The sequence below is a fragment of the Microtus pennsylvanicus genome, chromosome 11 (genome assembly GCF_037038515.1).
Source record: "Microtus pennsylvanicus isolate mMicPen1 chromosome 11, mMicPen1.hap1, whole genome shotgun sequence".
NCBI lineage: Eukaryota > Metazoa > Chordata > Mammalia > Rodentia > Cricetidae > Microtus > Microtus pennsylvanicus.
Window position 1 is genome coordinate 92,179,616 of NC_134589.1, and position 12,166 is coordinate 92,191,781.

Consider the following 12,166-nt stretch of genomic DNA (forward strand, 5'->3'; position numbering starts at 1 on the left):
TTACAGAATTTTCCACCATCCTTGACCATCTATGGGTGGTAAGATTTGAACCTGGGACCTATGAGAAGCAGGAAGAATTCTTAATTGCTGAGCCGTCTCCAACCCTGACAAAAATTCCTTTTTTTTTTTTTGGTTTTTCGAGACAGGGTTTATCTGTAGCTTTGAAGCCTGTCCTGGAACTAACTCCTGTAGACCAGGCTGGCCTCAAACTCACAGAGATCCGCCTCCCTTGCCTCCCGAGTGCTGGAATTAAAGGCATGCGCCACCACCACCCGGCTCTGACAAAATTCTTAAATAGTGTTATCCATGGGTCTCAAGAATTTTATTTATTACAACTCCTATCTTACCAGTTTGTAAATGGATTCATTAATGCTTCTATTTCTCTTTCCCTCTAAAATAGAAAAAGAATATGACTTGCCCCAGGCACCCTTAACAAACTGATTAACGGCATATGAATTGCATGTGCATGAGGCATGATTTTTAGGTGATATCTACCCGGATTCAGAATATTAAGCAGAGTGAAGGATGGAATATGACTTACTACATAGACTCTGCATGGTGGACGAGCGCTCTGACAAGGTCAACAGTCATGAGACATTTCATACCAACTGTTTCAGTTAGTTACGTGTCTAACTTACTTACTTCCTCACTAAGCAGAGGATGAGCGTTTGGGATTCAGAGGAAGCAGGTCAGATGCTTCCCAAAGTCAGACAACAGAGAGCAGTGGATTGGGAAGTGTGCACAGCTCTGTGCAATTCAAGCTTATTGACTTTCTATTTTATTTTCTTTGTACTCTTTTGGAGACAGGGTCTCCCTGTGTAGTCTTGTCTGACCTGAACTCACTATCTAGAACAATCTGGTCTGGAGCTCACAGAAATCTGCCTGCCTCTGACTCTCAGGTGCTGAGATCAAATGTCTTAGTTTCTCTTCTATTGCCATGTGGAGACACCATGACTAAGACAACTTATAAAAGAAAGCATTTAATTGGAAGGTTGTTTATGATGTCTGAGGGCGAGTCCATGACCATCATGGTGGGTAGCCTGGCAGCAGATGGGAGGCATGGCACTGGAGCCTCAGCTGAGAGCTTACATCTGATCCATACACTGGAGGCAGAGGGCAAGAGATGAGCCTAGTGTGACACACATGTGACACACTCCTTCAAAGACCACACCTCCTAATCTTTCCCCAAACAGTTCATTAACTCGGAATCACACATTCAAATATGGGCCAATATAGATAATTCTCACTCAAACCAACACAGTTTGTGTGTGTGTGTGTGTGCGTGTGTGTGTGTGTATGTGTGTGTGTGTGTGTGTGTGTGTGTGTGTGCATGTGTTGCACTCTAGGAAGCTATAGAGCACTTGTGGATGTCAGAGAACAGCCTGCTAGAGCCAGTTGGACCGTGTGGGTCATGGGGGATGAACTGAGGTCATCACCCTTGGTGGTTAGCCCCCATAACTGAGCCATCTCACAGGCTCTTGAAGTCAGTCTCTTGATTCTTACATGGCTTCACATTCTCAACAGTGACATCAACTGGAACTGTGTGTGTGGAGGAGAATATGCTGGATTCTGATGTTCTCTGTAGCAGAAGGGTGTTGCCTGTAGTTACCCCCAGTATTCCACCATTTTCAGTGTAGTTTAAGATCTGAGGCAGAAACTCAGATGACAGTCTTCATTATCAGTGTTGGACCCTAAAGAGCACTGTTTGAAAGTGAGGCCCCAGCCCTCAGACGCCTCTATATCCAAGGAGTCTGGGATGTTTGGTCAAAGTGAAATCGCAGCCCTCTGACACCCCTATATCCAAGAAGACTGGGATGATTGGAAGTGTCACCCCAGCCCCTGGCCTTGGAGTTGCCTTAGTTTGACTCTTCCTGTAGAAAAGCCTGCCAAGAGCTGACCCCTCCCCAGGGAAGGTCAGGACCACTCCTACCAGCTATTTTGGCCACCATGGAGAAAAAAAAAATGCGGTTTTCGGGTTTTGTGTGCCTCCTCCCCCATCTTTCTCTTTTTCCCTGCCATGCTTTCCCGGCCACCATGCAGCAGTTTAGTAAACATGGGGATTGATTCGGTCCGATTTGGTCTGATTGGAATTATTTGCTTTGGCAGAGAGGCTCATTGTAAGATTATTCCTAACATTACGTAGGTCTTTCACTGAGAGGGTCTTTTTTTTCTCATGGGCTCAGCACCATGGGCTGGAAAATGCCCTTCTTGCAGTCTCTCTGCCAGACTAACATTGGCTTCACATCAGCTTCAACTCAGAGATTTCTCCATTTGGGTTACATGACCAGTAGAGTTAGTTAGGAAACCCATTCACTTTTCGGGTTTTCCATTGAAGTCACGGCTGTGCTGGAACCTGACCCACGGCATGAGCCATATCTCACTGAGGTGAGACTTGGGTGTGTTTGGCGACGTCCACCACTCATTTCTCATGCAACCCCATTTTGACTCAAGGGTTGTCCAGTAGACGCACTGTGATAGACTTGAGTTCCAATAGGCATGGGCTTCTGTGACTACAATTACTCAAATGCTCTTGGGCTGCCTTTCACAAAAATCTTTTTAAATTGGGGCTATCTAACATCTAATGTAAAGCAAACAATGCTCCACAGCCCATTATTTCTAAATGCCCGGCCCCCACTTCTGCCTCTCGGTCCCTGGTTCTCCATAGCCCATGGTTTCTACCGTGCTCCCACCCGTTTCTATGTCCTGCCCCCACGTCTGCTTCTCCATCCCCATTTCTCTGTAGCCCACAGTTTCTATCGCACTCCCCTTCCTGGCTTTCTAGCTGTTTGTCTCACTCTGAGATTCTCTGAAACAAATCCCCCCCCCCCGCTGTCTTTCCTGGCTTCTGCCCCCTAACTATGCCGGGATTTTAAGTTGGTCAGCTGACACAGGTCTCTAAAAATGTTTTATTTGTCTGTTAAGATAATGTTGCCCCAGTATGTCTGTGTAAGTAGGTGGATTTATGTTTCTGTGTGCACGTGTGCTCATTTTAAGATAATCCCAGACTAAAACAGCTCTGAAAAAATACATGGGTAATCTCCATTTTGACTTCTTTTCCATCTTGGGTAAGAGTACCCAGGTGTGTTACTATTCTTGGACTTATTAAAATATTCCTTTTTATCTACTTTCATTTACTAGCATTGGTAAACTGTAACTAATTGCATAAAATACACATCTAAATTTATCTTATATACCCAGTTTAAATAACAGGTAATGGTAAATTCTCAAGTGCCTTTACAGATCTGAGGGTATGTCACTTAAGAAAAGAGCCTCTAACAGAGAGACATGCCAGCTCCTGCAGCACCCTTTAGCTCCTCCAAGAAGATACATGGTTACAAAAAACATTTCACCTCCAGGCTTGTCTATGGGTTTGGCAAAGCCACCCACACAGCAAAAGGTAGCCTTTCACGTCTTCAGCTTCCTGGATGCCTTCTGGGAAATCGATTTTCTCATCCTGCTGAGACAGGTAGACTAAATCTTCCCCCCACAGGAAAATCTTTGGGCCTCTTGTACTCATAGCTAACGGCAAGCACTGCTTCTAGGCTGATGTTCTCCAAGGACTAGGACAAATTTGGGATTTCCTTTGTAGCTAATAAGTTATCTCTGGGCAGTGGTGGCACATCTTTAATCCCAGCAATCGGAAGGCAGAGGCAGGTTTATCTCTGTGAGTTTGAGACCAGCTTGGTCTACAAGAGCTAGTGCCAGAACAGGCTCCAAAGCCACGGGGAAACCCTGTCTTGAACCCCCCCCCCAAAAAAAATAAGAAAGAAACATTTGCCCGGTGGTGGTAGCACACACCTTTTATCCCAGCACTCGGGGAGAGGGGTGAGGCAGAGGCAGGTGGATCTCTGTGAGTTCAAGACCAGCCTGGTCTACAAGACCTACTTCCTGGACAGGCACCAATGCTACAGAGAAACCTTGTCTAGAAAAACCAAAAAAAAAAAAAAACAACCCAAAAAACAGTTGTCTCATTTTTGCTCATTTATCCCTCCCAGATCAGTCTAATGGCATTTGATGACTTAAGGTACTGGTAGCTCATTACTTTATTTGTGAAGTTTCCTGCTAGAATACAGTCAGGGGTGCCTCTTTCACAGGCTTCATAATTCAATGTCAACAGGTTATAGTCGTATCTTAAAAATCCAGAGGTCCCAACTTGCTTTAATTGTGTCTAGAGGCATTTGAAAGCAGTAGCCTTTTGCTCTGACACCAAGATATAAATCTGCTACAGTTCTCTTCCTGAAAAATTTCTGCTGCTGTATCAAAAATCAGGTCTGATAAAAAACTAACAGTCTTCAGAGCCTATTTTAACGCCAGCCAGTTTCAAGCACATTTTATAGGTCACTTCTGCTCTTGGGGCCAAGACAAAGCTCTCTGCAGACAATGCCAACACCTGCACCAGCTCCAGGGCTTTACCATTGCTCCCGACTCTCTGGGATCAAGGACACGTACCACTAAAATCTGGTTGTATCTGATATACCCGAGCCTCATTGTACATTCAGGGCACTTCTGACAGTTAATGACTTCCCATGGCTGCCCCATTTATAGGGCCAATAATAATAATTCTTTTTCCTCCTAGCCTCCTGCCTTCTCATCTCCCTCAAAAAGCAGGTGCCTGAGGACTCCAGGATGACAGTAAACCGGATGCCCCTCCAGCCACACCTGTTACTGACTGTGAGCCCAACTCCCAGTTCCCCACCCCATGTCGCCCATGCCCACAGGAAGTAGCCAGACTTGAGCGGATGTCCCTATATCCAAGGAGTCTTGGATGTTTGATTGAAAGTGAGACCCCTGCCCTCTGACACCACTATATCCAAGGGGATGATTGGAGGCATCACCCCAGCTCCTGGTATAGGAGTTGCCTTTGTCCGCATTCCAACTTTGGAAAAGCCCGCCAAGCATTGAGCCCTCACAAGGGAGGGTCAGAACCTCTTCTACAGGCTATTTAGGCTGCCATCAAGAAAAAGAACATAGGTTTTCAGGTTTTGCCTGTGCCCCCTCTCTGTCTCTCTCTCTCCCACCATGCTTTCCCGGCTATTGGGAGTGCTGCAGTAAACATGGGCATTTGTTTGGTCTAATTTGGCCTGATTGCAATTATTTGCGTTGGCAGAGAGGCTCGTCTTAAGGTTATTCCTAACAAGCCCAAGAAGGAGAAAGGACAAATTGGTCTATGTTTGTCTCTAATGAGGCTCTCAGGGAGCATGGCCCTTGTGGCCATGGAAGTTCCTCTGAAGAGCTAGCCCTGTGAATCCCCAGATGTCCTTCTGCTCCTGACAGCTAAGCCCAGGCTCCAGAGCATCCTGCATACAGCCCAACAACACCAATGACATTTCTCCTCCCTCAGAACGACAACTTCTGGCCAAGTAAAGAATGTGAAGCAAGCCCAGCACTTCTGGTGACATCGCCGACTGCCGTCTGCTCTCAATGTCAGGTCAGTAGGACTTTATGCTGCATATTGGAGGTGAAACCTTCTAGGGACCCCCTTCCTCCTACGTGGAGCCACATAAGCAGTTCTGAGCTCACAGACCATTCTTTATAATCACCCATTACAACCAGCACCTGTCTTGTCAGTTCTGGCGTCCTGGCTGTGGGGAGTCCAGGTTGTCTAAGTGTCTGTCCATCCCTCTGACTCATCCTTAGCTCCACAAGTTCAGCTCAGGGCCCCTAGCCAAGAAATCGTGGTCTAAAACTCAGAGGTGAGCTCTGTTTGAGTCTAGAGAGCAGCACACTGTGATTATCAGTCCTGGGGTGGCTTTGGCTGAGGCCAAATTTGGTCCCCAGAGCAAACAGGAATATGTGATTTGTTCAAATTGGAGAGGATGGAGAACCCATGTTTCCTCCAAAGCCACATTATTAATCATGCTAATGATGTCTATAATACTGGGTGTTAAATGCTTGTGGCCTGTTAGCATCTAGGACAATCATCTGTGTGTGTATGAGCGCTTTGGTGGTTTTATATCTTTTATCAATATAGATTGATAGTACAAAATGATGGTTTCATCATGGCAGTTTACACATGTGTAAAATATACTTTGATCCCATGCAAATCATCTCATCCTTTACTGACTTTTGCATCCCTTTAGGCTTTCTGGTCCCTGGTAGTACGTCCCCTTCTACTTTAATGTTTTTATTATATTATGCATTAATTATTAAATATAATGCTATTTAATTAAAATTGAAAAACAGGTACAGTCTCTCTATCTTGGCTGTCCTGAGACTCTCTATGGAGATACTCTCTATGTATCAGGCTTCAGCACATAGAGATCCTCCTGTCTCTTCCTGTGGAGTAGTGGGATTATAGATGTGTCCCACCATGCTTGAGCATGTTTCTTTTTACCTTAGATTTCCCATTTGAAAAGAAATGTATCCAGGTGGTAGGAGGCACTCAGAAAGCAGTTTGAGGCCAGCCTGGTCTTCACAGTAGGTTCCTAGACATCCAGAGCTACACAGAGATACCCTGTCTCAAAAAACAGAACAGAACAAAACAAAACAACACACCAGAAACCAAAAACAATAAGCAAGCAAAAAACCAAACAGCAATGAAGTGTTTCTGTTTTCCCGAGTCTGGCGTATTTCACTTCACGTGTTAATATAATTTCCATCATACTCCTTCAAACGATCTACTAATTTTCGTATTTTTAAATAAAACACCACTACACACACACACACACACACACACACACGCACACGCACACGCACACACACACACTGTTTTAGTTCATTAATCTATTGATTGACATTTAAACAAGGTTGCACACAGTTAAAACTATCTTCATACTGGCCGTGTAGCTCAAGACCTTAAACTCTTGATCCTCCTGCCTCCACATTCTGAACACTGAGATTCAAGGCATCTACCACTACACCCCCCCTCCTAACTCTGTCAGAATTCCTATGTCTGTAATTTGTTTTGAGAGAGCGTTTCTTTGTGTAGCTATGGACGCTGTCCTTGATCTTGCTCTATAGATCAAGCTGGCCTTGAACTCAGAGATCTGCTGACTCTGCCTTCCAAGTGTTGAGATTAAAAGTTGGGATTAAATACCAGCCCCTCCAGGATATGTCTGTAATTTTTTTTAAATAAATGACACTTTTATTTTATTTTATGAAACTGGAAATATGGCTCAGTTTTTAAGATACACCCAGCACCCATAGGGTAGCTCTTAACTGTCTTTAACTTCAGTTCCTGGGTATCGGATACCCTCACACAGACATTCATGCAGGCAAAACACCAATGAACATGAAATAAAAACATTTTAAAAGTTACACTTTAAAAAACTTTAGCTGGTCAGACATTGTGATCATGTCACTCATGAACTCGGGAATCACAGGAGGATTCTAAGTTCAAGATCACTCTTGTCAACATGGGGAGACCCTGTCTCAAAGATCCAAAAGGAAAACAATGGCAGAAAGTTCAAGCAGTGCACATGGCTGAGCAGAAACTCACTGTCAGACACTGTTCAGCATCTTTCCTGAGACACCACATACAATCCATTCACAAGCCTGTGCACTGTGCCAATGAAGAGGCAAAGCAACTGCAGGGAACAAAATGTTTGTGCTTTTGCCAAATCCTCTGACCTATTTCTCTGTTGCTCTAGTTGTCCAGTCTTGAGCAGGAATCCCAAGTTTGAGGATTTAATCATCATTGCCTGCTCATAGTCCAATGAGAGGCAGCAACCAGTCGAGTGTCTCTGAGTTCCTCCTCCTGGGACTCTCCAGGGATCCCCAGCAGCAGCGGCTCCTCTTCCTGCTCTTCCTCACCATGTACCTGGCCACTGTCCTGGGGAACCTGCTCATCATCCTGGCCATCGGCACAGACTCCCGCCTGCACACCCCCATGTACTTCTTCCTCAGCAACCTGTCCTTCGTGGATGTCTGCTTCTCCTCCACCACTGTCCCCAAGGTGCTGGCCAACCATATACTTGAGACTCAGGCCATTTCTTTCTCTGGGTGTCTCACACAGATGTATTTTCTTTTCGTGTTTGTGGACATGGACAATTTCCTGCTGGCTGTGATGGCCTATGACCGTTTTGTAGCCATCTGCCAGCCTTTAAACTACACAACAAAGATGACCCAAAAAGTCTGTGTCCTGATGGTGGCAGGATCGTGGGTCACTGCCAATCTGAATGTCCTATTACACACCCTGCTCATTGCTCAGCTCTCATTCTGTGGGGACAATGTTATACCCCACTTCTTTTGTGATGCAACTCCTCTCCTGAAACTGTCCTGCTCTGACACACACCTCAATGAGCTGATGATCCTCACAGAGGGAGCTGTTGTCATGGTCACCCCTTTTGTCTGCATCCTGATCTCCTACATCCACATCACATCTGCTGTCCTGAGAGTCTCATCCCCAAGGGGAAGATGGAAAGCCTTCTCCACGTGTGGCTCCCACCTGGCTGTGGTCTGTCTCTTCTATGGCACCATCATCGCTGTGTATTTCAACCCTGCATCTGCACATTCATCTGAGAAGGACACGGCAGCCACCGTGTTGTACACAGTGGTGACCCCCATGCTGAACCCGTTCATCTACAGCCTGAGGAACAGGGACCTGAAAGGGGCTCTCTACAAAATGGTCCCCAGAAGGACCTTTTTCATTTAATGTGAATATTTGGTCTGATCTTTGCTCCCTATCATGTTTCTGAGTTGAGCAGAATTCAGCAACTGGACTGTGTTAGGCTCAGCCAAAACCAATTGTTTATTTCTTGTTAAGGGAACTCTCATTCACCAGGTGCCAGATAGAATTACTAGAATTACCAAATAATGTGTCATGGTCTAGCTTAGTCTTGCTTTCATTTTTTATTTTTGGCTTTGTTTTTCATGAGAGGGTTTCTCTGTAGCTTTATAATCTGTCCTGATCGACTCTCCACTCAGTTGAGGAGTGAAGACCCGCTGGCAGCGCCAATCTCCCTAGTGCGGTTTTCAAGAACTTCAGCTCTCTAAATGGGCAGAATATTCCTTGATCATATCTGCGATATCCGTCTGTGATACGGTCCTGATCAACTGCTCAGAATCCATCTCTCCTCGGTTTACATTTGTTTTTTTTTTTTTTTAACAAGGTAGTTAATTTGCAGGACAGTGAAGTTCAAGATCAGGTCATGCTCACTGGCCGGCACATGGTTCAATGTGAGCTGCAAAAAACTGTCATAGCAAACTGGGATGGATCTAGAGTTTGCTATTGCAGACAGCTGTTGGGTCCCTAGAGGACAGGCCTTTGCACCCCCACTTGATCTGTTTTGCACTCTTGAAGTTGGTTGTAAACAGGAACAAAACAGGAACAATCTTTTGTTTTCAGCAATGTTTTTAAGGATGTTTACCCCTAAGCCATTGAGTTATGGTGATGAGCTTCCTGCTTTTGCTGGTTTGGCCTCCCCTGCCGAGGGCTATATATTCTTGTGAGAAAGTGGTGTAGTAATAAGGGTGGCGGGGCTGCATCCCCAGCACCCCAGCTGCCTGCTCGGCTAGCTTTTGCCCCAAAATAATTACACGGACACTGTATTCTTTTAATCACTGCTTGGCCCTTTAGCTCTAGCCCTTACTGGCTAATTCTGATATCCTGATCAACCCATCTCTAATAAACTGTGTAGCTCCGGTCTTACCGGGAAAGATTCAGCATGTCTGACCTGGCGGCTTGCTTCATCGTGTGCATCTTCCTGGGAGCAGGGAGCATGGCATCTCTCTGAGGCGTCTGCTCCGGAGAGGAGAGCTGTGGAGTCTGAGCTCACTTCCTCTTCCTCCCAGCGTTCTGTTCTGTTACTTCTCCCACCTATCTTCTAACCAATGAGGACCAAGCAATTTCTTTTTATTTAACCAATAACCTTCCTCCATCAAAGTGGAATAAAAGGCTTGTCTGCAGAACCTGAAGTTGTGTTGCGTGTTAATCTTGACGTCCCTCGCTCAGAAGAATGACAGTTGCTGTGCTGGCATGGCAGACAGCCAGCGTTTTAAGGAAGGCCATGCAATCCTGGAATGTTCACCTGTTCGAGAGAGTGAAGGCTTTGAGGAGCATGTACCATCTGATAACTCTTGAAGAAAAAAGGTAAATCTGTCTTTTCCCAGGTCTCCTTCACTGAAAACAGAAATGTACTTACATCCACTGTCACCTTAGCGTCAGAGTCGGATCCAAGAACTGTGGACAAGAGGGTGTGAAAATCTGAAATGGAACCTTTTTCTTCCTTTCTTTTAATTTGTGCTTCCCATCCAACCGCAGTTTGTAGAGAGAATTTTTGCAGATGCCATTAATTTTTTGCTTTTGTAAATATCTTGGGGCAGAAGAGTCTGCAGTTATGTGGTGGGCTGTGTGAGGGGAAACTTGGCCCCTACAGTGAAAAGGAGTATTTTGTGTACATTTTGCATGAAGAATATGTCAAGAGCATGGCTTTTAAGCTTATTTGGTCTCCGTTTTAAACTTTCTTTTAAACCCAGTTATTTCTCTTAATTTGCTAGCTTCAAGAAGAGATCTGAATCTGTTCTCAGTGCTGGAGGCCTAGTGTTAGTGTGGCTTGTGCTGGCCAGGGTGCCATATTCTTGGTGGAGAGGAACTGTAGCACCAGAATCCATTCTTCCTTGTCAGTCCTGACCCACGATGTCACTACCCCTAGTTACTTGTCACCAAAGAGTTCGTGTTGACTGGAGATTCCCTGAAATGAAGTAGAACTCCTTGGCTGTCTTTCCTGTGTAACTTAAGCATAGTAATATAAATAAAGTGATAGCTGGAAAAAAAAACCTGTCCTGGAACTAGTTCTTGTAGAGCAGGCTGGCCTTGAACTCACAGAGATCCCTGGCCTCTGCCTTCAGAGTACTGCGATCAAAGGCGTGCACCACCACTGCTCAGCTTGATTGTTGTTTGGGTTCATGGAGTGGAACTCAGGGCTCTGCCCACTCTAGGTAAGTGCTCTACCCTGCACTACATTCTGCAGCCATTTGTAGCAACTTTAAAATTGTTTCATGTGCCCATCAACTTGTTACATTTTGTCTGTCCATGTGTCGGTTTCCTGTTCATGTTTTTGGTGTATGTCTGTGAATGAGTGAACAAATGACAGACGTCAATCTTGGCTGCTATTTCTCAGGAATCATATCTCTTATTTTTGTGTGACAATGTCACTCATGGGACCTTAGGCTCATGAATTAGTCTGGATTGGCTGGCCTGTGCACCCCTGGAATCCACCAGTTTTCAGGACCAGCACTGGGATTACAAATTCCATAAACTGTGTCCTGATTTACATTTGTTCTAAGAGTTTACTTCAGTCCCTCATGCTTGGAAGGCAAGCACCTTACAGACAGAACCATTTCCTGTTTAAAATAAGATGTATTTGTGAACTAAGGGTTCTGCTGTATGCAGAGGCAGGTAGATATCTGTGATTTCTAATATAACCAGGCCTACACAAAGAGTCCCAAGGCAGCCTGTTCTACATAGAGAGATCCAGACCAGCCATGGATAAACGGTGAAACCTTGCCTCAAACACAAACAAGCACAAAATGCTTGTTTTTATTTTTATTTAAGTGTGTGTGTATTTGTGTGTGTGTGTGTGTGTGTGTGTCTGTGTACATGCATGTCATGGTCTGTAAGGTGGAGGTTACTGGATAACTTTCAGGAATGAATTATCTCTTTTCAACTGTTTGGGTCCCAGGAAACAACTCGCAGACAAGACTGTGGCAAGTGTCGTTCTCCCCTGAGCCATCCCACCTTCCCCTAAGAGAATTCCTTGTTTAGAGTCTGTAGGAAGATGTGGTAACACACGTATTTGAACACTGTGATCACCTAGGAATCTACTGTAGTGTAAAATCTCCATACAGAACAGGTAAGGGGGGCTCTGGAGGGTGGGGTGACAGTGAGACGAAGAAAACATCTGAGTTGTCTCCAATGAGCAGTGTCCTTATGTGTCCCCATTATGGTCTTCATGGAGGCTGGTCCACAAAAGCTCCTCTGTGAATGTGACTGCTACCTGCAGGAAAAGCGTGTCAGAGGAGACAGGGCTTCAGGAACCCAGAGATGAGCTGGACATCGTCAGGACCCTTTAGGGGAATTCTGATTGGCTGTATGTAACATTGGAGTGTTCATGAGCTCATGTGTGGCATGTGGTAAGGAAACCTACATTCAATGCTCCTTCTGCTCAGACCCACTGCCAGGTCTCGTCCTAATTTCTTGTGAACCAAGCCTTTCTTCTCCGCAGAG

The 12,166-nt window shown here is 45.2% G+C and overlaps 2 protein-coding genes and 1 pseudogene across 2 annotated transcripts in view; 2 read left to right on the plus strand and 1 right to left on the minus strand.

Moving 5' to 3' along the window:
• The window catches only part of Znf597 (zinc finger protein 597), a 324,428-nt gene that overhangs the window by 49,379 nt on the left and 262,883 nt on the right, over positions 1–12,166 (minus strand). The window lies entirely within an intron of this gene.
• On the plus strand, positions 7,655–8,593 carry LOC142831530 (olfactory receptor 1f45-like). Its single transcript, XM_075941752.1, has one exon. The coding sequence runs from the start codon at positions 7,655–7,657 to the stop codon at positions 8,591–8,593; it is 939 nt and encodes a 312-aa protein (XP_075797867.1).
• LOC142831650 (protein yippee-like 5 pseudogene) lies at positions 8,935–10,117 on the plus strand (annotated as a pseudogene).

What these genes read in the sequence shown, in the direction of transcription:
- LOC142831530 (XM_075941752.1), top strand. Translation starts at nt 7,655, where the DNA reads ATGAGAGGCAGCAACCAGTCGAGTGTCTCTGAGTTCCTCCTCCTGGGA.